This window comes from Bombina bombina, chromosome 4 (assembly GCF_027579735.1).
Source record: "Bombina bombina isolate aBomBom1 chromosome 4, aBomBom1.pri, whole genome shotgun sequence".
NCBI classification, from domain to species: Eukaryota; Metazoa; Chordata; class Amphibia; order Anura; family Bombinatoridae; genus Bombina; species Bombina bombina.
In genome coordinates, this window is record NC_069502.1 from 957,885,305 (window position 1) to 957,909,178 (window position 23,874).

The window sequence follows — 23,874 nt, forward strand, 5'->3', positions numbered from 1 at the left end:
ACCACACTGCATAGAACAAGATAGAAAAGAGAGTGCTGCACTGCATATGTGTTTGCTGACCATACATGGTACAATTAATGACATCACATAAGGTAACACACATACATATGTCAATTACACTTTCTGTTCTTGCATGTGGTATCTGACCTCTTGAGTCACATACACCTAGTTTATGAGTTTTGCGCTAAACAAAGTGCGAAAATAATGCCAAACAAATTGCGTTATTGCACTTTCCATAGCGCTGTCATTATGAGTTACTGAAAAGCCTCCTTGTGCTGTGCGGTATGGTTATCGTTAAGCTCCATACCGCACAAAAGCCAAGGGCTGAGTTTACGTGTTCGTGCACACTTTCCCATATAGACATCAATGGGGAGAGAGTGTTAGAAAAACACTAACCCCTGCGATCGCAGAATGGATCGCCATAACGCAACCCCATTGATGTCTATGGGGAAAAGAAAGTTACGTTTAAACCTAACACCCTAACATAAACCCCAAGTCTAAACACCCCTAATATACCGCCCCGGACATCGCCGACAGTAAATAAAATTATTAACCCTTAATCCGCCACTCCACGACATCGCTAATGCTAAATAAAGTTATTAATCCCTAATCCGCCACCCCCGACACTAAATAAAATTATTAACCCCTAAACCACCACCCCGACATCGCCAACACTTTTTAAATATATTAACCCCCCACATCGTAACTAATTAACTAAACCTATTAACCCCTAAACCGCCAGCCTCCCACATCGCAAAACGCTAAATTAAACTATTAACCCCTAAATCTAACACCCCCTAACTTTAATTTAAATTACAATATCACCATCTTTAAATAAATATAAACTTACCTGTGAAATAAAAATAAACTATGATTAAACTATAAATTAAACTAACATTATTATTTTAACTAAATAAAATAAACGAAAAATAAAAAAACTAACATTACAAATTTAAAAAAAACCTAACACTACGAAAAAAATAAGAAAACTTAAGATTACAAAAAAACACACTAAAATCACAGAAAATAAAAAACACTAAGCTCACCAAAAATAAAACAAAATTATCAAAAATAATAAAAATACACCTAATCTTATAGCCCTATAAAAATAAAAAAAAGCCCCCCAAAATAAAAACACCCCCTAACCTACAATAAACTACCTATAGCCCTTAAAAGGGCCTTTTGTAGGGCATTGCCCTAAGTTAAACAGCAATTTTACCTAGAAAAAAATACAAAGTCCCCCCAACACCCAACTAACCCCCCAAAATAAAAAACAACACCCAACTAACCCCCCAAAATAAAAAAAAAATCTAAATAAAACCTAAGCTACCCTTTGCCCCATAAGGGTAATTTATATGGGCATTGCCCTTAAAATGGCATTCAGCTCTTTTACACTGCCATTAAAAGGGCATTCAGCTCTTTTACACTGCCCAAAAGAACCCTAATTTAAAAACACCCCAAAAAATAAACCTAACACTAACCCCAGAAGATCTACTCACGGTTCCTGAAGTCCGGACATCCATCTCCATCCAAGCGGCGAGAAGTCTTTATCCAGGCGGTGACATCTTCATCCAACTCGGGGAGGTCTTCTATCTTCATCCCTGTGGCGTGGAGCAGAGCTATCCTGGACCACGATGACATCCTGCACGGAGCGTCCTCTTCATACGATCACCGCCTTACACTGAAGTTGAATGCAAGGTACCCGTTTCAAAATGGCGTAGCTTGCATTCCTATTGGCTTATTAGATTCTTCAAATTCAAATCAACCAATAGGATGAAAGCTTCTGAAATCCTATTTGCTGTTCAAAACAGCCAATAGGATGAGAGCTTCTGAAATCCTATTGGCTGTTCAAAACAGCCAATAGGATGAGAGCTTCTGAAATCCTATTGGCTGTTCAAATCAGTCAATAGGATTTCAGAAGCTCTCATCCTATTGGCTGATTTGAATTTGAAGAATCAAATCAGCCAATAGGAATGCAAGGCATGCCGTTTTGAAACGAGTACCTTGCATTCAACTTCAGTGTACGGCGGTGATTGTATGAAGATGATGTTCCGCACAGGATGTTATCACTGTCCAAGATAGCTCCGCGCTGCCTGGATGAAGATAAAAGACGTCCCCAAGATGGATGAAGGTGTCGCTGCCTGGATGAAGACTTTTAGCCGCCTGGATGAGGCTGGATGACCAGACTTCAGGAACTGTGAGTAGATTTTCCGGGGTTAGTGTTAGGTTTATTTTTTGGGGTGGGTTCTTTTGGACACTGTAAAAGAGTTGAATGCCCTTTTAAGGGGAGTGTAAAAGAGCTGAATGCCCTTTTAAGGGCAATGCCCATACAAATGCCCCTTTAGGGGAAATGGATAGCTTAGGTTTTATTTAGACTTAGGTTTTTTATTTTGGGGGTGGGTTTTATACTTTGTATTTTTTTACAGCTAAAAGAGCTGTTTAACTTAGGGCATTGCCCTAGAAAAGGGCCCTATTGGTGGTTTATTGTAGGTTAGGATGTGTTTTTATTTTGGGGGGGGGGGGGCTTTTTTATAGGGCTTTTAGATTAGGTGTAATTTTTATTGCTTTTGATAATTTCGTTTATTATTTTTGGTGATTTTAGTGGGGGGGTTCTGTAATTTTAGTGTGTTTTTTGTAATCTTAGGTTTTTTATTTTTTTAGTAGTGTTAGGTTTTTTAAATTTGTAAAGTTAGTTTTTTATTTTTCGTTTATTTTATTTAGTTAAAATAGTAATGTTAGTTTTTATTTCAAAGGTAAGTTTTTATTTATTTAAAGATAGTTATATTGTAATATTAATTTAAAGTTAGGGGGTGTTAGGTTTAGGGGTTAATAGTTTAATTTAGTGTTTTGCAATGTGGGGGGCTGGCGGTTTAGGGGTTAATAGGTTTAGTAGTTACAAAGTGGGGGCTGGTGGTTTAGGGGTTAATAGGTTTAGTTTAGTAGTTACAATGTGGGGGGCTGGTGGTTTAGGGGTTAATAGGTTTAGTTTATTAGTTACGATGTGGGGGGGCTGGAGGTTTAAGGGTTAATACTTTATTAGTGTTGGCAATGTGGGGGCCGGCGGTTTAGGGTTAATATGTTTATTTATTGTCGGAGTTGTCGGGGGGAGGCGGATTAGGGGCTAATAGGTTTATTTAATAGTCGCAATGTGGATGGGCGGCAGATTAGGGGTTAATAAGTTTAATATAGTGTTTGCGATGCGGGAGGGTGGTGGTTTAGGGGTTTATAGGTAGTTTATGGGTGTTAGTGTACTTTGTAACATTTTAGTTATGAGTTTTGTGAAACATTTTTGTTACACAAAATCCATAACTACTGCTCTCAGATGGTATGAATCGTGTCGGTATAGGCTGTAACGCAAGCATTTTAGCCTGACCGCACAACCTGTAATACGGTGCAATGGAAAATCCCGCACTCGAACATAGTTTTTTTTGAGTGCGGAATGGACGTTGCGTTACAGGCTAAAATGCTTGCGGTATAGCTATACCGTCGCGACTTGTAATATGCGTTACTAGCCATTCCACTCGCAATGGACAATTTTTCAGCGGTATAGCTGTACCGCAAAACTCGTAATCTAGCCGATAGTGAATTACATTATCTTCCTACGGAGATGCAAAGTTCAAATATACACTCTTCTCATATTTTGTGCATTTGAATAAGAAATGAATATAATACTGACTCATATTACACAGCACAATTTTCTATTGACCTTTTAGACCTGTTAAATACAAGGTCAGTTTCAATTACTGGTCTGACATAATATAAATTCCTATTTACTGAAAAAGGAATTACTTTTTTTGCAAAAGTCATGTTGCAGAACAAATTGAATTTGCTTTGTAAGCAGAGTCATGTAAAAATAAATATTTCGAAACATCTCATGCTTAGTTTTACTTGTTGCCTGTGTTACTGTGCAAGATTAATTTGGGAACCGTTACAATGATAAAATTTAAATACCTCAGATCAATATTTATTAGTATTGCAAAGTTAGCATTTTAAGCTATAAAAAAATCATTAATGAAATACAAGTACTCCTCAGTTTACTATGGTTGATTTACATTGATTCACAGCATTGACAGTGTACACCTGAGAGTAGGACATAATAAAATGTCAAATTGCATTTTATGTGGACTGTTTTCAAAAGAATTTATCATCAGCAGTAAATAATTATCTGAAACTGTGAAACGGAAGACATTTTTTTAAAAAAAACTGAAGAGAATTAGCACTTAAAAGGATTATATTTTGACATTTAGGCCTAGATTACAAGGGGTGCGCTACTGATAGCACAGGGTGCGCTGCCAATAATGCTGAACCACGCTAGGATAGCATGTAAATTAATATTATAAATCCATGGTAAAGAATTGCCAAAGAATGTTTAGCGTCCTATACTTTCAACTATATTGTGACTAGGCTAAACCTCTGAAAGTTATGTGTTGTGCTTGAGCGCAACACATTAAAACGCTAAAAAAGTTAGCGCATCTTCAGATGTGAAACGTGTTAGGGCCAGGGCTCAAAATTTCGCCCACTGGCCATTGGCGAGTGGAAATTTAACAGTGGCGTTAATAAGTGAATGTTGAGTCTGAAGTCTGGTGGCATGTTGTAACTCTGTAAGGAAGCCATTAATGCTTAGACTATTACTTCTGAGAGGGTAAAACGGGCAGAGAGAGAGAGAGAGTGGAAAGGAGAAGTGGAGAAGAAGGTAGAGTTAAGAGAAAATTATCAAACAAAAGAGTGAAGAGATACGAGAGTGGAGAAAGAAAAAGTATAAAGAGAGGATATGGCCTCAGAGAGATTTAAATAGAGCATGCAATTTTAAGCAACTTTCTAATTTACTCCTATTATACATTTTTATGTGTTCTTCGTAAGCTTAGGAGCCGGCCCATTTTTGGTTCACCACCCTGGGTAGCGCTTGCTGATTGGTGGCTACTGTCAAATTACAATTGGTTTGGGAAGTTTAAAAATTAAAAAACAGTTGCAGCAAAGCCTTGTTAAATTCAAAAAGTTATTTAAATTTGCAGACTATCAATTCAAGATTGCAAAAAAATCTTTTAATTACAAGGTGTATACTGTCCCTTTAATTATTTTATCTGTTCGTGATGACAACTAGGATTCAAAAATTCCTGGTTACCTTGTCACTAGGAGCCAGATGACCAAAAGTGTTCTGGCCTGGAGAGATATCAAAGCATTATACTGTAATGTGCGTGTCTCTAATTCACTTAAAGAACCCTGCAGAACAAAGTAAACAGCTCTCAAGCTAATATTTGTCTTTCTAAAGTATTTTTGAGGGACTTCACAGTATTTCCAACAAGCCTTGACAAACCCAGGAGCCAGGGAGCTGCTGGTTTCTAGAATTTTACCCCTGGCTCCTAACTTTTTAAGTTATTCTCCATATATTTATATACAAATACCACTTTCTGCTACATATTCTTACTGGTGCTAACATTTTAAACTAATTTTTCGACCGCTGACAGACATTTCAGATAATCTTGTCAGACCAGTGATCTTTAGAGGCAAATTTTTTTTTGTATTATTATATAAAGAATGAAAAGTAACTTTATATTATCACGCAAAACCTACAATATACATAACTGAAAATGTTAACATTTTCAGACATTAAAGGGACAGTCAATTCAATTTTTTTATTGATTAAAAAGATAGATAATCCCATTTTCTCCAACATTGGTGTGTCCGGTCCACGGCGTCATCCTTACTTGTGGGATATTCTCTTCCCCAACAGGAAATGGCAAAGAGTCCCAGCAAAGCTGGTCACATTATCCCTCCTAGGCTCCGCCCACCCCAGTCATTCTCTTTGCCGTTGCACAGGCAACATCTCCACGGAGATGGTTAAGAGTTTTTTGGTGTTTAAATGTAGTTTTTATTCTTCTATCAAGTGTTATTTTAAAATAGTGCTGGTATGTACTATTTACTCTGAAACAGAAAAGGATGAAGATTTCTGTTTGTAAGAGGAAGATGATTTTAGCAGACAGTAACTAAAATCGATTGCTGTTTCCACACAGGACTGTTGAGATTAAGTAACTTCAGTTGGGGGAAACAGTTAGCAGACTTTTCTGCTTAAGGTATGACTAGCCATATTTCTAACAAGACCATGTAATGCTGGAAGGCTGTCATTTCCCCTTATGGGGACCGGTAAGCCATTTTCTTAGTCAAACATAAAAGAATAAAGGGCTTAAAAAAGGGCTTAAAAACTGGTAGACATTTTTATGGGCTAAAACGATTGCTTTATTGGGGCATATTATGCAGATTCTAGCTAATAATTGGCATTATAATCTTGGGGAACGTTTAAAAAACGGCAGGCACTGTGTTGGACACCTTTTTTAGTCTGGGGGCCTTTCTAGTTATAGACTGAGCCTCATTTTCGCGCCATTACTGCGCAGTTGTTTTTGGAGAGCAAGGCATGCAGATGCATGTGTGAGGATCTAAGAATCACTAAAAAAGCTTCTAGAAGGCGTCATTTGGTATCATATTCCCCTCTGGGCTTGGTTGGGTCTCAGCAAAGCATATAGCTGGGACTGTATAGGGGTTAAATTTGAAAAGGGCTCCGGTTCCGTTATTTTAAGGGTTAAAGCTCTGAAATTTGGTGTGCAATACTTTTAATGCTTTAAGACACTGTGGTGAAATTTTGGTAATTTTTGAACAATTCCTTCATATTTTTTCACATATTCAGTAATAAAGTGTTTTCAGTTTGAAATTTAAAGAGACAGTAACGGTTTTATTTTAAAACGTTTTTTGTGCTTTGTTGACAAGTTTAAGCCTGTTTAACATGTCTGTACCATCAGATAAGCTATGTTCTATATGTATGAAAGCCAATGTGTCTCCCCATTTAAATTTATGTGATAATTGTGCCATAGTGTCCAAACAAAGTAAGGACAGTAATGCCACAGATAATGATATTGCCCAAGATGATTCCTCAAATGAGGGGAGTAAACATGATACTACATCATCCCCTACTGTGTCTACACCAGTTTTGCCCACACAGGAGGCCCCTAGTACATCTAGTGCGCCAATACTTATTACCATGCAACAATTAACGGCTGTAATGGATAACTCCATAGCAAATCTTTTATCCAAAATGCCTACTTATCAGAGAAAGCGCGATTGCTCTGTTTTAAACACTGAAGAGCAAGAGGACGCTGATGATAACTGTTCTGACATACCCTCACACCAATCTCAAGGGGCCATGAGGGAGGTTTTGTCTGATGGAGAAATCTCAGATTCAGGAAAAATTTCTCATCAAGCTGAACCTGATGTTGTGACATTTAAATTTAAATTAGAACATCTCCGCGCACTGCTTAAGGTGGTGTTATCTACTCTGGATGATTGTGACAATTTGGTCATTACAGAGAAATTATGTAAGATGGACAAGTTCCTAGAGGTTCCGGTGCCCCCCGACGCTTTTCCTATACCCAAGCGGGTGGCGGACATAGTAAATAAAGAGTGGGAAAAGCCCGGCATACCTTTTGTTCCCCCCCCTATATTTAAGAAATTATTTCCTATAGTCGACCCCAGAAAGGACTTATGGCAGACAGTCCCCAAGGTCGAGGGGGCGGTTTCTACTCTAAACAAACGCACTACTATTCCTATCGAAGATAGTTGTGCTTTCAAAGATCCTATGGATAAAAAATTAGAGGGTTTGCTTAAAAAGATTTTTGTACAGCAAGGTTACCTTCTACAACCAATTTCATGCATTGTTCCTGTCAATACGGCAGCGTGTTTCTGGTTCGAGGAACTAGAAAAGTCGCTCAGTAAAGAATCTTCGTATGAGGAGGTTATGGACAGATTTCAAGCACTTAAATTGGCTAACTCTTTTGTTTTAGATGCCGCTTTGCAATTAGCTAGATTAGCGGCGAAAAATTCAGGGTTTGCTATCGTGGCGCGCAGAGCGCTTTGGCTAAAGTCTTGGTCAGCGGATGTGTCTTCCAAGACAAAATTGCTTAACATTCCTTTCAAAGGTAAAACATTATTTGGACCTGATTTGAAAGAGATTATTTCAGACATCACTGGGGGAAAGGGCCACGCCCTCCCACAGGATAGGTCTTTTAAGGCTAAAAATAAGCCTAATTTTCGTCCCTTTCGCAGAAACGGACCAGCCTCTAATTCTGCATCCTCTAAGCAAGAGGGTAATACTTCACAACCCAAACCAGCCTGGAAACCAGTGCAAGGCTGGAACAAGGGTAAGCAGGCCAAGAAGCCTACCACTGCTACCAAAACAGCATGAAGGGATAGCCCCCCGATCCGGGACCGGATCTAGTGGGGGGCAGACTCTCTCTCTTTGCTCAGGCTTGGGCAAGAGATGTTCAGGATCCTTGGGCGCTAGAAATAGTTTCTCAAGGTTATCTCCTGGAATTCAAGGAACTACCCCCAAGGGGAAGGTTCCACAGGTCTCACTTATCTTCAAACCAAATAAAGAGACAGGCATTCTTACATTGTGTAGAAGACCTGTTAAAGATGGGAGTGATACATCCAGTTCCAATAAGAGAACAAGGAATGGGATTTTATTCCAATCTGTTCATAGTTCCCAAAAAAGAGGGAACATTCAGACCAATTTTGGATCTGAAGATCCTAAACAAATTTCTCAGGGTACCATCGTTCAAAATGGAAACTATTCGAACGATACTACCCACCATCCAGGAAAATCAATTTATGACTACCGTGGATTTAAAGGATGCGTACCTACATATTCCTATCCACAAGGAACATCATCAGTTCCTAAGGTTCGCTTTTCTGGACAAGCATTACCAGTTTGTGGCACTTCCATTCGGATTAGCCACTGCTCCAAGGATTTTCACAAAGGTACTAGGGTCCCTTCTAGCGGTTCTAAGACCAAGGGGCATTGCAGTAGTACCTTACTTGGACGACATCCTAATTCAAGCGTCGTCCCTGTCAAAAGCAAAGGCTCATACGGACATCATCCTAGCCTTTCTCAGATCTCACGGATGGAAGGTGAACAAAGAAAAAAGTTCTCTGTCCCCGTCAACAAGAGTTCCCTTCTTGGGAACAATAATAGATTCCTTAGAAATGAGGATTTTTCTGACAGAGGTCAGATAATCAAAACTTCTAAGCTCTTGTCAAGTACTTCATTCTGTTCCTCATCCTTCCATAGCGCAGTGCATGGAAGTAATAGGATTGATGGTTGCAACAATGGACATAGTTCCTTTTGCACGAATTCATCTAAGACCATTACAACTGTGCATGCTCAGACAGTGGAATGGGGATTATACAGACTTGTCTCCGATGATTCAAGTAGATCAAAAGACCAGAGATTCACTCCGTTGGTGGCTGACCCTGGACAATCTGTCACAGGGAATGAGCTTCCGCAGACCAGAGTGGGTCATTGTCACGACCGACGCCAGTCTAGTGGGCTGGGGCGCGGTCTGGGAATCCCTGAAAGCTCAGGGTCTATGGTCTCGGGAAGAGTCTCTTCTCCCGATAAACATTCTGGAACTGAGAGCGATATTCAATGCTCTCAGAGCTTGGCCTCAACTAGCAAAGGCCAAATTCATAAGGTTTCAGTCAGACAACATGACGACCGTTGCATATATCAATCATCAGGGGGGAACAAGGAGTTCCCTGGCGATGAAAGAAGTGACCAAGATAATTCAATGGGCGGAGGATCACTCCTGCCACTTGTCTGCGATCCACATCCCAGGAGTGGAAAATTGGGAAGCGGATTTTCTGAGTCGTCAGACATTCCATCCGGGGGAGTGGGAACTCCATCCGGAAATCTTTGCCCAAATAACTCAATTATGGGGCATTCCAGACATGGATCTGATGGCGTCTCGTCAGAACTTCAAGGTTCCTTGCTACGGGTCCAGATCCAGGGATCCCAAGGCGACTCTAGTAGATGCACTAGTAGCACCTTGGACCTTCAACCTAGCTTATGTATTCCCACCGTTTCCTCTCATTCCCAGGCTGGTAGCCAGGATCAATAAGGAGAGGGCCTCGGTGATCTTGATAGCTCCTGCGTGGCCACGCAGGACTTGGTATGCAGACCTGGTGAATATGTCATCGGCTCCACCATGGAAGCTACCTTTGAGACAGGACCTTCTTGTTCAGGGTCCATTCGAACATCCGAATCTGGTTTCCCTCCAACTGACGGCTTGGAGATTGAACGCTTGATTTTATCAAAGCGTGGGTTTTCAGATTCTGTAATAGATACTCTGATTCAGGCTAGAAAGCCTGTAACTAGAAAAATTTACCATAAAATATGGAAAAAATATATCTGTTGGTGTGAATCTAGAGGATTCCCATGGAACAAGATAAAAATTCCTAAGATTCTATCCTTTCTACAAGAAGGTTTGGAGAAAGGATTATCTGCAAGTTCTCTAAAGGGACAGATCTCTGCTTTATCTGTTTTACTTCACAAAAGACTGGCAGCCGTGCCAGATGTTCAAGCATTTGTTCAGGCTCTGGTTAGGATCAAGCCTGTTTACAGACCTTTGACTCCTCCCTGGAATCTAAATCTAGTTCTTTCAGTTCTTCAAGGGGTTCCGTTTGAACCTTTACATTCCATAGATATTAAGTTACTATCTTGGAAAGTTTTGTTTTTAGTTGCAATTTCTTCTGCTAGAAGAGTTTCAGAGTTATCTGCTCTGCAGTGTTCTCCGCCCTATCTGGTGTTCCATGCAGATAAGGTGGTTTTGCGTACTAAGCCTGGTTTTCTTCCGAAAGTTGTTTCCAACAAAAATATTAACCAGGAGATAGTTGTACCTTCTTTGTGTCCGAATCCAGTTTCAAAGAAGGAACGTTTGTTACACAATTTGGACGTAGTCCGTGCTCTAAAATTCTATTTAGAGGCTACTAAAGATTTCAGACAAACATCTTCCTTGTTTGTTGTTTATTCTGGTAAAAGGAGAGGTCAAAAAGCGACTTCTACCTCTCTTTCCTTTTGGCTTAAAAGCATTATCCGATTGGCTTATGAGACTGCCGGACGGCAGCCTCCTGAAAGAATCACAGCTCACTCCACTAGGGCTGTGGCTTCCACATGGGCCTTCAAGAACGAGGCTTCTGTTGACCAGATATGTAAGGCAGCGACTTGGTCTTCACTGCACACTTTCGCCAAATTTTACAAATTTGATACTTTTGCTTCTTCGGAGGCTATTTTTGGGAGAAAGGTTTTGCAAGCCGTGGTGCCTTCCATTTAGGTGACCTGATTTGCTCCCTCCCTTCATCCGTGTCCTAAAGCTTTGGTATTGGTTCCCACAAGTAAGGATGACGCCGTGGACCGGACACACCAATGTTGGAGAAAACAGAATTTATGCTTACCTGATAAATTACTTTCTCCAACGGTGTGTCCGGTCCACGGCCCGCCCTGGTTTTTTAATCAGGTCTGATGAATTATTTTCTCTAACTACAGTCACCACGGTATCATATGGTTTCTCCTATATATATTTCCTCCTGTCCGTCGGTCGAATGACTGGGGTGGGCGAAGCCTAGGAGGGATCATGTGACCAGCTTTGCTGGGACTCTTTGCCATTTCCTGTTGGGGAAGAGAATATCCCACAAGTAAGGATGACGCCGTGGACCGGACACACCGTTGGAGAAAGTAATTTATCAGGTAAGCATAAATTCTGTTATTACCCATTCCCCAGTTTTGCATAAGCAACACAGTTATATTAATATACTTTTTACCTCTTTAATTACGTTGTATCTAAGCCTCTTGACAGCCCCCTGATCACATTACTTTTTATTTATTATCTGTTGACTTGCATTTTAGCTGTGTTGTGCACAACCCACAACATTGTGAGCACGTTATCTATATGGCTGACATGAACTAGCAGTCTCCTGTTTTGAAAAGCTAATAAACAATCATGTGACAAGAGGCTGTCTTTAGTGGCTTACAAACAGGCAGAAATTTAGAGGTTTAAATGTTATAAAGTATATTAATATAACAATGTTGGTTGTGCAAAGCTGGGGAATGGGTAGTAAAGGCGTTATCTAACTTTTTAAATAACAACAATTTTAGTGTTGACTGTCCCTTTAAACTTCCATGTTTCTCTTTAATCATATTAAGAAAGACGTCTGTGCCACTTGAAATAAAACCTGTGAGACACAGAAAATGACAAATAAAGGCGTTCAATAAAGCAACACATACATCAGAATGTATTTTACATTGCAGCTTCATATAAATCATTTTTATGAAGTCACAATGTAAAGGGAATTTCTCTAGACATAAACAATCTCTGCAATAGTATTTTAAAGGCTTAACATTTGAAGGTAACAACATAGAACCAATAACTGTTATGTGGTTTTTAAAAAGATTGATCCTATAACCTTAATCTTTACAGGTCAATAAATATGAAATTAAACAAGTTTACAATTAAATTAAGAAAAAATAAAGAGAGAGATAAATTGCATATGTCAGTATGTTGCGGTCTGGTGAGTCATTAATCTGTCATAATATTTACAGCAGGAATGCAAGATTGTAGGAAGTGAAAACCCTCTATTTTTGTAAAGCAATGTCACCAGACAAGTGGGAAGTTCGGGAACACTCGACTAAAAAGAACAATAATGCTGACATTTCTGATTAAAAGACACTGTACAAAAACAATGTGAGAAGTCAATCAGCAGTAGCAAACATGATTAAATTGTGCTGTACTTATGCCTATTAAAGGAACATTAAAGTGATGGTAAATCCTAGAGTTTCAAAACGCTAGGATTTACCAGAGATGACCTTCATTCATGAGTTTAAAAAAAACATTGTGAAAGTCACCTTTATTTCACCACAGCTTCAGAGCTAAACCTAAGCACCTTCAGCCACCCACGACACGCCTCAGCTTTTTTAATGAGGTGACTTTCACACTTCTTAGCCAATAGCCATGCTAGCCATACGGCACTGTGCTGTATGCACAGTTTTTGATACGTTAGTATTTACCATCACTTTAAACGCTAAATGAATTCTATAGAACCATGTATTTGAAACAAAGTTCAGCCTGTGTATGATAGGCAGATGTATTGTTTTAAAAAAAAGTTTATTTTTAGTTTATTACACTAATTCTTTAAGTCCCAAAACAACTAGTATCATTTTAAAAAACAGATATATATATTATTCTCAGGCTAATCTTTGCTTTGAATACATAATTATATCTAGCATTTATTTAGTGCTTGGTCCCCTTTCAATTTTGGGTTAAATGTCTCTTATCTCTATTTTATTGAAGAGTGGAATAGACACTGAGCATAACTGCAGTCTTCAGCTAAAAGGCATCCACTTTACACAACACTTCACACAAGAGAAAAAACTTACTGCTGTACAAATACTAGGCTTGGCAAGTATGCACCAATAGAAATACACTGTGAAAATATATGAACAAACAAGATAAGTTAACTAAATATTTATTACATTTTAAGGGGAATAATAAAACTTAGCAAACTATATAAACATGAAAAAGGAAATTTTGGAGTCACTCTGCAAGTCAGGTGAAACGTCAGCTTTTTCACGTGTCACAAGACAATAATAATGTCAGGAATATTGTTCATGCAGCAGAAATTATGCAAACACAGAATTGGCAAACACATCTACGCACTTAAAGAAACTCATATTTTGGTGATCTTCATGATATAGAACAAACTAATATAACCAATGCCCCCCCCCCCCACACACACACAGTTGGAATGAAAAAAATATTTATAAATGCTTAAACAGAGCATCTTGGACATCACATGGGAATTATTGCAAAAGCATGTATATTATTGCAAAAACTAAACATATAAATGAAGCCTTTCTTATAACTGTATAGGTATAATTGTAATGTTGACTACTTTGGCCTTTTAAAGGGACACTCAAGTAAAAATTAAACTTTCATGATTCAGATAGGGCATGCAATTTACTTCCATTAACAAAATGTGTACAGTCTTTAGTTTTACACTTTGTGAGTTACTAGCTCCTACTGAGAATGTGCAATAATTTACAAAATATGGGTATATGCATTTGTGATTCAAAATAAAAGGAAAAGTCCTTTGGAGTATAAACACAAATAATAATTATCCCCTGTCTCCCCTTTCTGAGGCCATAAAAAATGCCTCTCTTCTGGAAAGGCCTTCTACACGATTTTGAAGTATGTCTGTGGGAATTTGTACCCTTCAACCAAAAGAGCATTCTAATTCATCCCAAAGATGTTCAATTGGGTTGAGGTCACTCAAGTTCCTCCACACCAAACTAATGAAACCATGTCTTCCTAGGCCTTCCTGTTGCCATGCCACACATTTGGAATCACCCAATTGTCATCTAAAATGTTGTTGTATACTGTAGAAGTAATATGATCCTTCACTGGAACTAAGGGGTCTAGCCCAAAACCTGAACTTCAAGACCAAAACCTGAACTTCAAGGCTGGACTTCAAGACCATTAACCTTTATCCACAAACTTTACAGTAGGCACTATGCATTCTGGTAGGTAGTATTCTCCTGATATTTGCCACACCCAAATTTTTCCAAGAGACCGACAAGTAGTGAAGCATGACCAATCACTCCAAAGAACACGTTTCCACTGCTTCAGAGTCCAGTGGCGATGTGCTTTACACACCCTTTCACAAAGTTCTCAATGCACAGTTATTGTGCTGATATTGGTTCCAGAGGTAGTTTGGAACTCTGTAGTGAGTGATCCAACAGATGATAGACATTTTTTACACGTTATTTGCTTCAGCACTCACGGACCTTGCTATGTGAGTTTGTGTGGTCTACCACTCTGTGGCTGGGCTCTTGTTGCTCCTAGCTGCTTCCACTTCACAATAAAAGCACTTAAATTTGCCATGAGCAGATCTAGTAGGACAGAAATTGACTTGTGGCAAGGTGGCATCCTATCACAATGCCACATTTAAAAAGTCACCTACCTCTTCATTACAACCCCTGTTTTGTTTATGGAGATTGGATGGATATGTGCTGGATTTTATGCACTTGTTAGCAATGGGTGTGGCAAAAACACCTAAACTCAATAATTAGTAGAGGTGTCCACATACGTTTGGTCAGTCAGAGTAATTCCTTTAATGTTACTGTAACCTGGTCCTTAATTGTGGGAATTTGATCATGTCTATTCTGAAGAAACATATATTAAGCGTTTTTCTTCCTAACACAGTCTAATCTGTCTCCTCTCATATCCCTCCATGTTTCCATCAATACAGACCTGCAGGGGTATTTATTTTCAGGCCTATTCCCTCCTTAGCTCCTACAAATCTTGAATATGAATACTACAATCCAAGACTGTACTTAAGAAGATGGACAATGAGGGAAATGTATAAAAATCTACTTGAGCCATTTATACATAATTTTTTGCAAGGTGCAGACATGTGTTTATGTATTTAGACGATGGATAATTGTCAATATATATATTGATAAATATTATTAAATGAACAAATACTAAAATCTAGGTGTTGGAAAAGCAAACCATTTGAAAATGCTATGTTCTTTACTCTATCAACATTTATCCTAACGCTCAGATGTTTTGACAATAAAACTTATAGCTGAATATGGGTGAGCCAAAGAAAAGGGGGAAGCTTATTAAAGTGATGGTAAATTTCATACTTTAAGAATGATACAATGTAAAATATATTAGTGTACAAGCAAAACTGCATAATTATTTATTTATTTTTTAAAAGTGTATATATCTATTTTATAATAAAAGATTTATAACCCTACTTGGTATTTTCTGTTCCTTTGCCCCCTTCATTTCCTCTTTTGGCTGGGCAGTGATGTATACAGCAGTCTCACACACTCTCTACATAGGCTTCCTAAGCGGTGTACATCAAGAATGCCATATGACACACACACTGATTGGATGTTCATTGGAATTGTCATAAAAAGAAAGAGTTTATCCCAGTGGGCCGGCATAACATTGTAATAGAAGCATTACCATAGCCATGGATGAAACCCTTTTAACTAATAGATTTAAAAAAAAAAAAGGTAGACATATACTTTTTTTTTAATAACAAAGACTACATATATGGCATTTGATTAGCTAAAGTTTACCATCACTTTAAGTATAAGTGTCGAGTTCATCATCTTGGGGTAGAGTCACGCAGGTCAGACCTGACTGAATATGTTGGGGCTGGATTTGGCCAATACTGAGAAAAGCTTGGGCTAGATTTCTTTAACAGAAACTGGGAAATAAAAATAAGTGGATCCTGCAAAATGTGGGGTTGGTTGGGAGCACTACATCAGAAGTGACCCACTTATTCTGCCTTTGATATTACATGTAAGAAACTCACTCGTTGATGAACACATCTAATACTCTTTAAAATACAAACATTATCTAATATGGAGTTTCTAGGATATCACATAATAAAATTATACTTACAGGGTTACCATAGGTTTGCCATGAATGCAATACTTTATACCCCAAAAGATCACCGTTTATCTCATTACTGGGAGGTTGAATCCAATGTACAATGAGAACTTGTTGGGAGTCATTAAATAATGTGGTTGCATTCTGAGGAGCAGCAGTTGGAGCTAAAAGTAAAGATTTGCATAATTATACAAATAATTTAAATACTAAAAAAAAAAAAATTCTAAGAATCCTGGGAGCAGGCTGGACATGTCATTTAGAAGAAAAATTAGACAGTAATCATTTTTTTATAGTTTTTAAAAAATACATTTAAATTATAGTGGGAGTATAGTGGGAGATCTTTAGCATAAATATTGTATATATACAATGTATTTATAACTTTAAAGGGACAGGAAACACCAACATTTTCTTTCATGATTTGGATAGAACATACCATTTTAAACAACTTTCCAATCTACTTCTATAATCATTTGCTTCATTCTCTTGTTATCCTTTGCTGACGGAATATTGGCAGCTATCTGAACTCATCTAGTTAGCCAATCACCAGAGACAAATATGTGCAAGCACCAATCAGCAGCTAGATCCCTCTAGTGTAGGATATGTGCATATTCATTTTCAACAAGGGATACCAAGAGAACAAAGCTCATTTGAAAATAGAAGTGAATTTAAAAGTGTCTTAAAATTACATGCTCTATCAGAATCATGTAAGTTTAATTTTGACTTGCCTATCCCTTTAAGAAACTTTCCAGTAAACTTCTACTATCAATTGTGCTTAATACTTGGCATCCTTTTTTAAAGGGACATAATTTTTACTTTCATAATTCAGATAGAACAAACAATTTTAACAACTTAACAATATACTTCAATTATCAAATTGTATTTGTTTTCTTGTTATCCTTTGTTGAAAAGTGTGAAGGTAAGTTCAGGAGTGTGCATGTGTCTGCAGCAAGAGCACTAGATGGCAGCACTATTTACTGTCATGTAGTTCTCCAAAAATGTGCACACTACCTATCCAGATATCTCTTCAACAAAGAATAGCATGAGAACAAAGCAAATTTGATTATAGAAGTAAATTGAAACTTTTTTAAAAAAAATAAAAAATTGTTTTATTCCTTTAAAGAGTAATACTAGGTTAGTTCAGGAGTGTGCATGTGCTGTTAGTCATCTAGCAGCACAATGTTTATAGCAATGTTATACATAGTTGCAAACACTACTGCCATAGAATGTTAAAGACAAGCGCATGCTTCTAAGCTCCTACAAGGCTATTTAGATTTACTCTACAACAAATGATACCAAGAAAACAAAGCAAATTTGATAAAGAAAATTGAAATCTGAATCATGAACTTTTAATTTTGACTTAACAGTAACTTTAAAATAGAAAAAACATCTTTTTGCTATCTCTTTTATGCTTTATTTAAAAAACAGTGCTTCAGGAATTTTAAATTTAAATCCACAATAAAATGTAAAATTGAGCATAGTAAAACATGCAATGCACTTTATATTTTGTCTGCTTTTCTTGTAATTTACCTCTAAATGAGCGCTAAAACATGTTTTATATCCATTGTGTGAAATACTGCAGCTGATTATTAACTGAACCGCCTGTATCAATTCATGTGGTGTAGCCAGTTATTGTTTGAGCTTGTGCTGGGTGATGGTATGTTGAGAGGTTTGCAAAAACTCTGCTAGAGACGCTAGTCGGGTTGCGTTCGTATTATAAGTTCCAAAAATAACTTATTTTGCACAAGCGGTAACCCGAATAGCGCAAAAATCAAAGTTTTCACGTGTCTGTATTCCCCCATAGAAATCAATGGAGAAAAAAAAAGAAGTAGGAAAAAACCTAATACTCGAGATCGCCCAAACACGATTGCATATTCGCATTCCCCATAGAAGTCAATGGAGAGAAAAAAATTGTTGGAAAAAAACACCCATTGCGCAAACAATACAGTATATTCGCAATTAGCAAATGAGAAATATTTACAGTAGATACATTGTTAAAATCTGTATTTACTATGAATATTGAATATATATGTTTTATCATGATTTCATCTACTTAATGGCAAAGTGCTCTAATGCACTTATATATATATATATGTTAATATATGTGCAGTCCCCTTCCATGTTTTGTATATGTCTAGGGTGATTACATAAGCCTGTGCACCCTTCCCTTGTTCCCAGTTTGTTTGGATTTGAGAGCTTGCATTGTGTGGCTGTTTTAGGGTCCCAGGTATTGGAAAGGACCTTGATGTGGTACCTGGGCTTGTCCTATTTGGCCAAATGCGGTAACTAACCTTTCCATTTTTGCTTTTAAATCTTAGCTGAGAGCTTGTAAGTGAGTGCTGGACTTTCTCTGTGTGTTGTATTAATATATGTGTACATATATATTTATGTTATATATATATATATATATATATATATATATACACACACACACAAAAATGAGAGTGTGTGCAGAGCATATATACCAAACTCCTAACAAATCCTAAAAAAACATCTTAATTTAGGAATAAAAGAAATGCCAAACAAATATATGTATGTAAGAGCGCTCAAAGGCTAAAGGTATAAACTAAGAAATAGTTCACATACAATAATACATAGGTTACTTAAAGACAAGCCTTTAAAAATAGAAAGTTTGCACTGATAAGTGCTAACGACAAGACAAAGACAAGCCTTTAAAGTTTCATCTACAAGTCTTGGAGGATTCATCCTGCGTGCTAGATTGCACTTAAAGGGACATGAAACCCAAAAAATTTCTTTCATGATTCAAATAGAGAATACAATTTTAAACATCTTTCCAATTTACTTCTATTATTTAATTTGCTTCCTCCTCTTGTTATCCTTTGCTGAAAGGTTTATCTAGGTAAGCTCAGGAGCAGTAATGAACCTAGGTTCTAGCTGCTGATTGGTGGATGCATATATATATATATATATATATATATATATATATATATATATATATATATATATATATAACACACAGAGAAAACCCAGCACTCACTTACAAGCTCTCAGCTAAGATTTAAAAGCAAAAATGGAAAGGTTAGTCACCGCATCTGGCCAAATGGGACAAGCTCAGGTACCAAGTCAAGGTCCTCTCCAATACCTGAGACCCTAAAACAGCCACACAATGCAAGCTTTCAAATCCAAACAAACTGAAAACAAAAAAAGGGTGCACAGGAATATGTAATCACCCTAGACATATACAAAACACGGAAGGGAACTGCACTCTCATACCGGACCGGGTACACATCCTATGACCCTGCAACATGCTCATCCCTGGGTGCCACTGGCACTCACAGGAAGCTGTGCTGTCCCCAGAGCCACAAGCAGTTAACCCCAGACAGGTCTGGGTGCAAGAACCATAGGGAAAATTACAAAACAAATTAATACAACACACAGAGAAAACCCAGCACTCACTTACAAGCTCTCAGCTAAGATTTAAAAGCAAAAATGGAAAGGTTAGTCACCGCATCTGGCCAAATGGGACAAGCTCAGGTACCACGTCAAGGTCCTCTCCAATACCTGAGACCCTAAAACAGCCACACAATGCAAGCTTTCAAATCCAAACAAACTGAAAACAAAAAAAGGGTGCACAGGAATATGTAATCACCCTAGACATATACAAAACACGGAAGGGAACTGCACTCTCATACCGGACCGGGTACACATCCTATGACCCTGCAACATGCTCAGCCCTGGGTGCCACTGGCACTCACAGGAAGCTGTGCTGTCCCCAGAGCCACAAGCAGTTAACCCCAGACAGGTCTGGGTGCAAGAACCATAGGGAAAATTACAAAACAAATTAATACAACACACAGAGAAAACCCAGCACTCACTTACAAGCTCTCAGCTAAGATTTAAAAGCAAAAATGGAAAGGTTAGTCACCGCATCTGGCCAAATGGGACAAGCTCAGGTACCACGTCAAGGTCCTCTCCAATACCTGAGACCCTAAAACAGCCACACAATGCAAGCTTTCAAATCCAAACAAACTGAAAACAAAAAAAGGGTGCACAGGAATATGTAATCACCCTAGACATATACAAAACACGGAAGGGAACTGCACTCTCATACCGGACCGGGTACACATCCTATGACCCTGCAACATGCTCAGCCCTGGGTGCCACTGGCACTCACAGGAAGCTGTGCTGTCCCCAGAGCCACAAGCAGTTAACCCCAGACATATATATATATATATATATATATATATATATATATATATATATACCGATTGTCATTGGCTCACCCATGTGTTCTGTCAGCAACCAGTAGTGCATTGCTGCTCCTTCAACAAATGATACTAAGAGAATTAAACAAATTAGATAATAGAAGTAAATTAGAAAGCTGTTTAAAATTGTATTCTCTATCTGAATCACGACAGAAATATTTTGAGTTTCATGTCCCTTTAAGAGCGGATGCTGTTTTTACCTCAACACTTGTGAAAGCGGATTAGCTGTAATTTCAAAGAAATTACGATTGGAGTTCTGTGACGTCATACACACATGTGACCAAAACGGCAGAGGAAAAGAAACACGAAGGCTGAGCGGCTGTGAAAAGTTTGTATCATCTCTGTTCACTTCTAGGGGCCTATGTATCAAAGATCTTGCGGACCTGATCCGACAGTGCGGATCAGGTCCTTAACACCTCACTGAATGCGGAGAGCAATACGCTCTCCGTATTCAGCATTGCACCAGCAGCTCACAAGAGCTGCTGGTGCAACGCCGCCCCCTGCAGACTCGCGGTCAATGGGCCGCCAACAGGGAGGTGTAAATCAACCCGATCGTACTCGATCTGGTTGAATTGTGGCGATTCCTGTTCGCCTGCTCAGAGCAGGCGACAGGGTTATGGAGCAGCAATCTTTAGACGGCTGCTTCATAACTGCTGTTTCTGATGAGTCTGAAGACTCGCCAGAAACACGGGCACACAAGCTCCAATACGGAGCTTGATAAATGGGCCTCCATGTCTGGAAGCCAGGTACTGTGCAAATATACGCTCGAGGATACCTATCCTGATCTGCTGTGGAAATCCTGTGGTTGTATTTGAGACACATTTGAGACACTGTTGGCAAATTTCTCATAATGGTAGTTGGCAGGTTTTTTTCATCTGCAGGTGGATAACGTGTCTTTTTTGAGACTTAAAGGGCCATGATACCCACATTTTTTCTTTCATGATTTAGAAAGAGAATGCATTTTTAAACATCTTTCTAATTTACTTCTATTATCTAATTTGTTTTATTCTCTTGATATTCTTTGCTGAAAAGCATATCTAGATATGCTCAGTAGCTGCTAATTGGTTGCTGCACATAGAAGTCTCATGTGATTGGCTCACCCATGTGCATTGATTTTTCTTCAAATAAGGATATCTAAAAAATGAAGCAAAATAAATAATAAAAGTAAATTGTAATGTTGTTTAAATTTGTATGTTCTATCTGAATCATGAAAGAAAGATTTTGGGTTTAGTGGCCCTTTAAGTGGTGGCAATATTGCCATTTTTTTTTCTCTTTTATGCTATTTGTTTTAAATATAACGTCCGATTTTTAGCACCTTGAGTTTTTTTGGTCATTTTATATACACTTGGTTGCTATTAGTGTTTTTCTATTATACTTAGCATTTAAATTCTATATGTATCACATATGTTATTATTGTATGTGAACTATTTATTAGTTTATACCTTTAGCCTTTGAGCGCTCTTACATACATATATTTGTAATACATATATACATACATATATATATATTTATTTATTCACATATACATACATACACACACACATATAAATACATTAATATATATAAACATAGACATAAAGTAAAATTATAGGACATACAATACTGTCCTAGACAGAAAGGGAAAACAAGCGGCTCTATGAAATAAAATCATGTTTACAACATATGGGAAACACAGGGCTGGTGCTAGGATTTGTGGCCACACAGGCGAGGATACATTTTGCTGCCCCCCCCCGCCCCGATTACATACCACTCCATTTCTAGTCTTTGACAAACTGTTACAGAGATGTGCTAACAAGGTGTTTGTGTGTGTGCCAGTGTGTGAGTAGTATATGTATTTGTGTGTGTGTGTGCGCATGTGCATATGTCTATCTGTGCATGTGTTTTATGTGTGTGTGTAGGTACATTCGTGTGTGAGTGTGTGTGTAATGGTGCGTATGTATGTATGTATGTATGTATGTGTGAGTATGTATGTATGTATGTATACACACGCACAGTTATACACACATTTACACACAAACATGCAGTTATAGACACACACTTATACCCACATACACACACACACATGCAGTTATACACACCCACACACACATGTATACACACACACATGCAGTTATACACACCCACACACTTATACACATACGTGCAGTTATACACACCCACACACTTATACACATTTATACACACATTCACAGTTACACACACTTATACACATTTATACACACATATACACACACACACATTCACATTTATACACACATGCACATATCTTAAATAAGCCTTGTGATCTAAGTAATACAAGGTAACAAGCAGTGAACACTATCAATTTTTACCCATGGGACTAAAATATTTACCCCTATACCGCCAATACAAATAATCCCCTCATAGGAGATACTTTGTGAGCAACAAAACTACAAGTGTTGCACTAGTCAGTGTGTGAGGTGACAACAATTACCAATTACATTCATTCACCATCACCAATCTCAACAGGTTCTCTCACCACCCAGTGACCCAGCAGCCACAGTCCCACTCCCAGGCACCAGTCATTCATTCTCACAGAGAGAGACTTAACTTCTGTACATCCTATATCCTTAAGCTTTACTTTTTTTTTAGATTTGCTCAAAACAAATCTTATGTGCCCCGTGATGTGGGAACGGTGGCTATCCCTTAGTTACAGAAACAGGTGCTTAGTGGTATTAATAAAGCGGGAAGCAGGAATAAGTGCCCAGTAGTGATACAAAGAGCCTCCTAGTGGTGCACAATAAGACACGTAGAATTCACCAGTGATTGCAAGGTCTGGATTTTGGGTTACAGAAAGAAGTGTCAGAGCTGCCCACATAATATCCATTTCAACAATCTGGTGTCTTAGCGCTAGCTGTCACAGACACAGGCCGCGGTACCACCCAGCATCCTCTGCAGCATCCTTCCCTGCACGGCACACGGAAGCCTGTGGACACTCACACATACTTATACCGTCCCCACCAGAAGCTTGTGCCCCAGCTTTACTCTGCACCCTACATAACAGCGACCTCACCTCAGGGTGTAAAATAGGGACGCATCCAGCTTCTTTCTCGTACTCATCCGTAGTGTCAGCAGACCATCTTAGCATTAAAATCCCTGCTACATAGACGTCACGTGGAGTCAGGCGGCTTATCCTGCACTATTTCTCCCTCGCTTTCAGAGTGAGTGATAGCTAGTAGACAGAGAGGCAGCAGCAGGAAGCGCAAGTGAGCTCCGCCTCCTCCACGCTGACACCACACGCGTGGCATGCCCACATTCCCATCCTATAGGCAGCCTATAACTATAAGGAATAGCCGAGCAAGCCCAGGGACAGGAAGACTAAAGTAGTAAGACTAAGTTGCATTGCA

At 38.5% G+C, this 23,874-nt stretch overlaps 1 protein-coding gene across 1 annotated transcript in view; it reads right to left on the bottom strand.

Annotated features, from left to right (window-relative positions):
- Positions 1-23,874, bottom strand: part of MERTK (MER proto-oncogene, tyrosine kinase) — a 355,152-nt gene that overhangs the window by 74,603 nt on the left and 256,675 nt on the right. Inside the window, exon 8 of the mRNA XM_053711970.1 lies at positions 16,299-16,450. Coding sequence (XP_053567945.1) covers positions 16,299-16,450 — 152 coding nt within the window. The remainder of the gene's footprint in view (positions 1-16,298; positions 16,451-23,874) is intronic.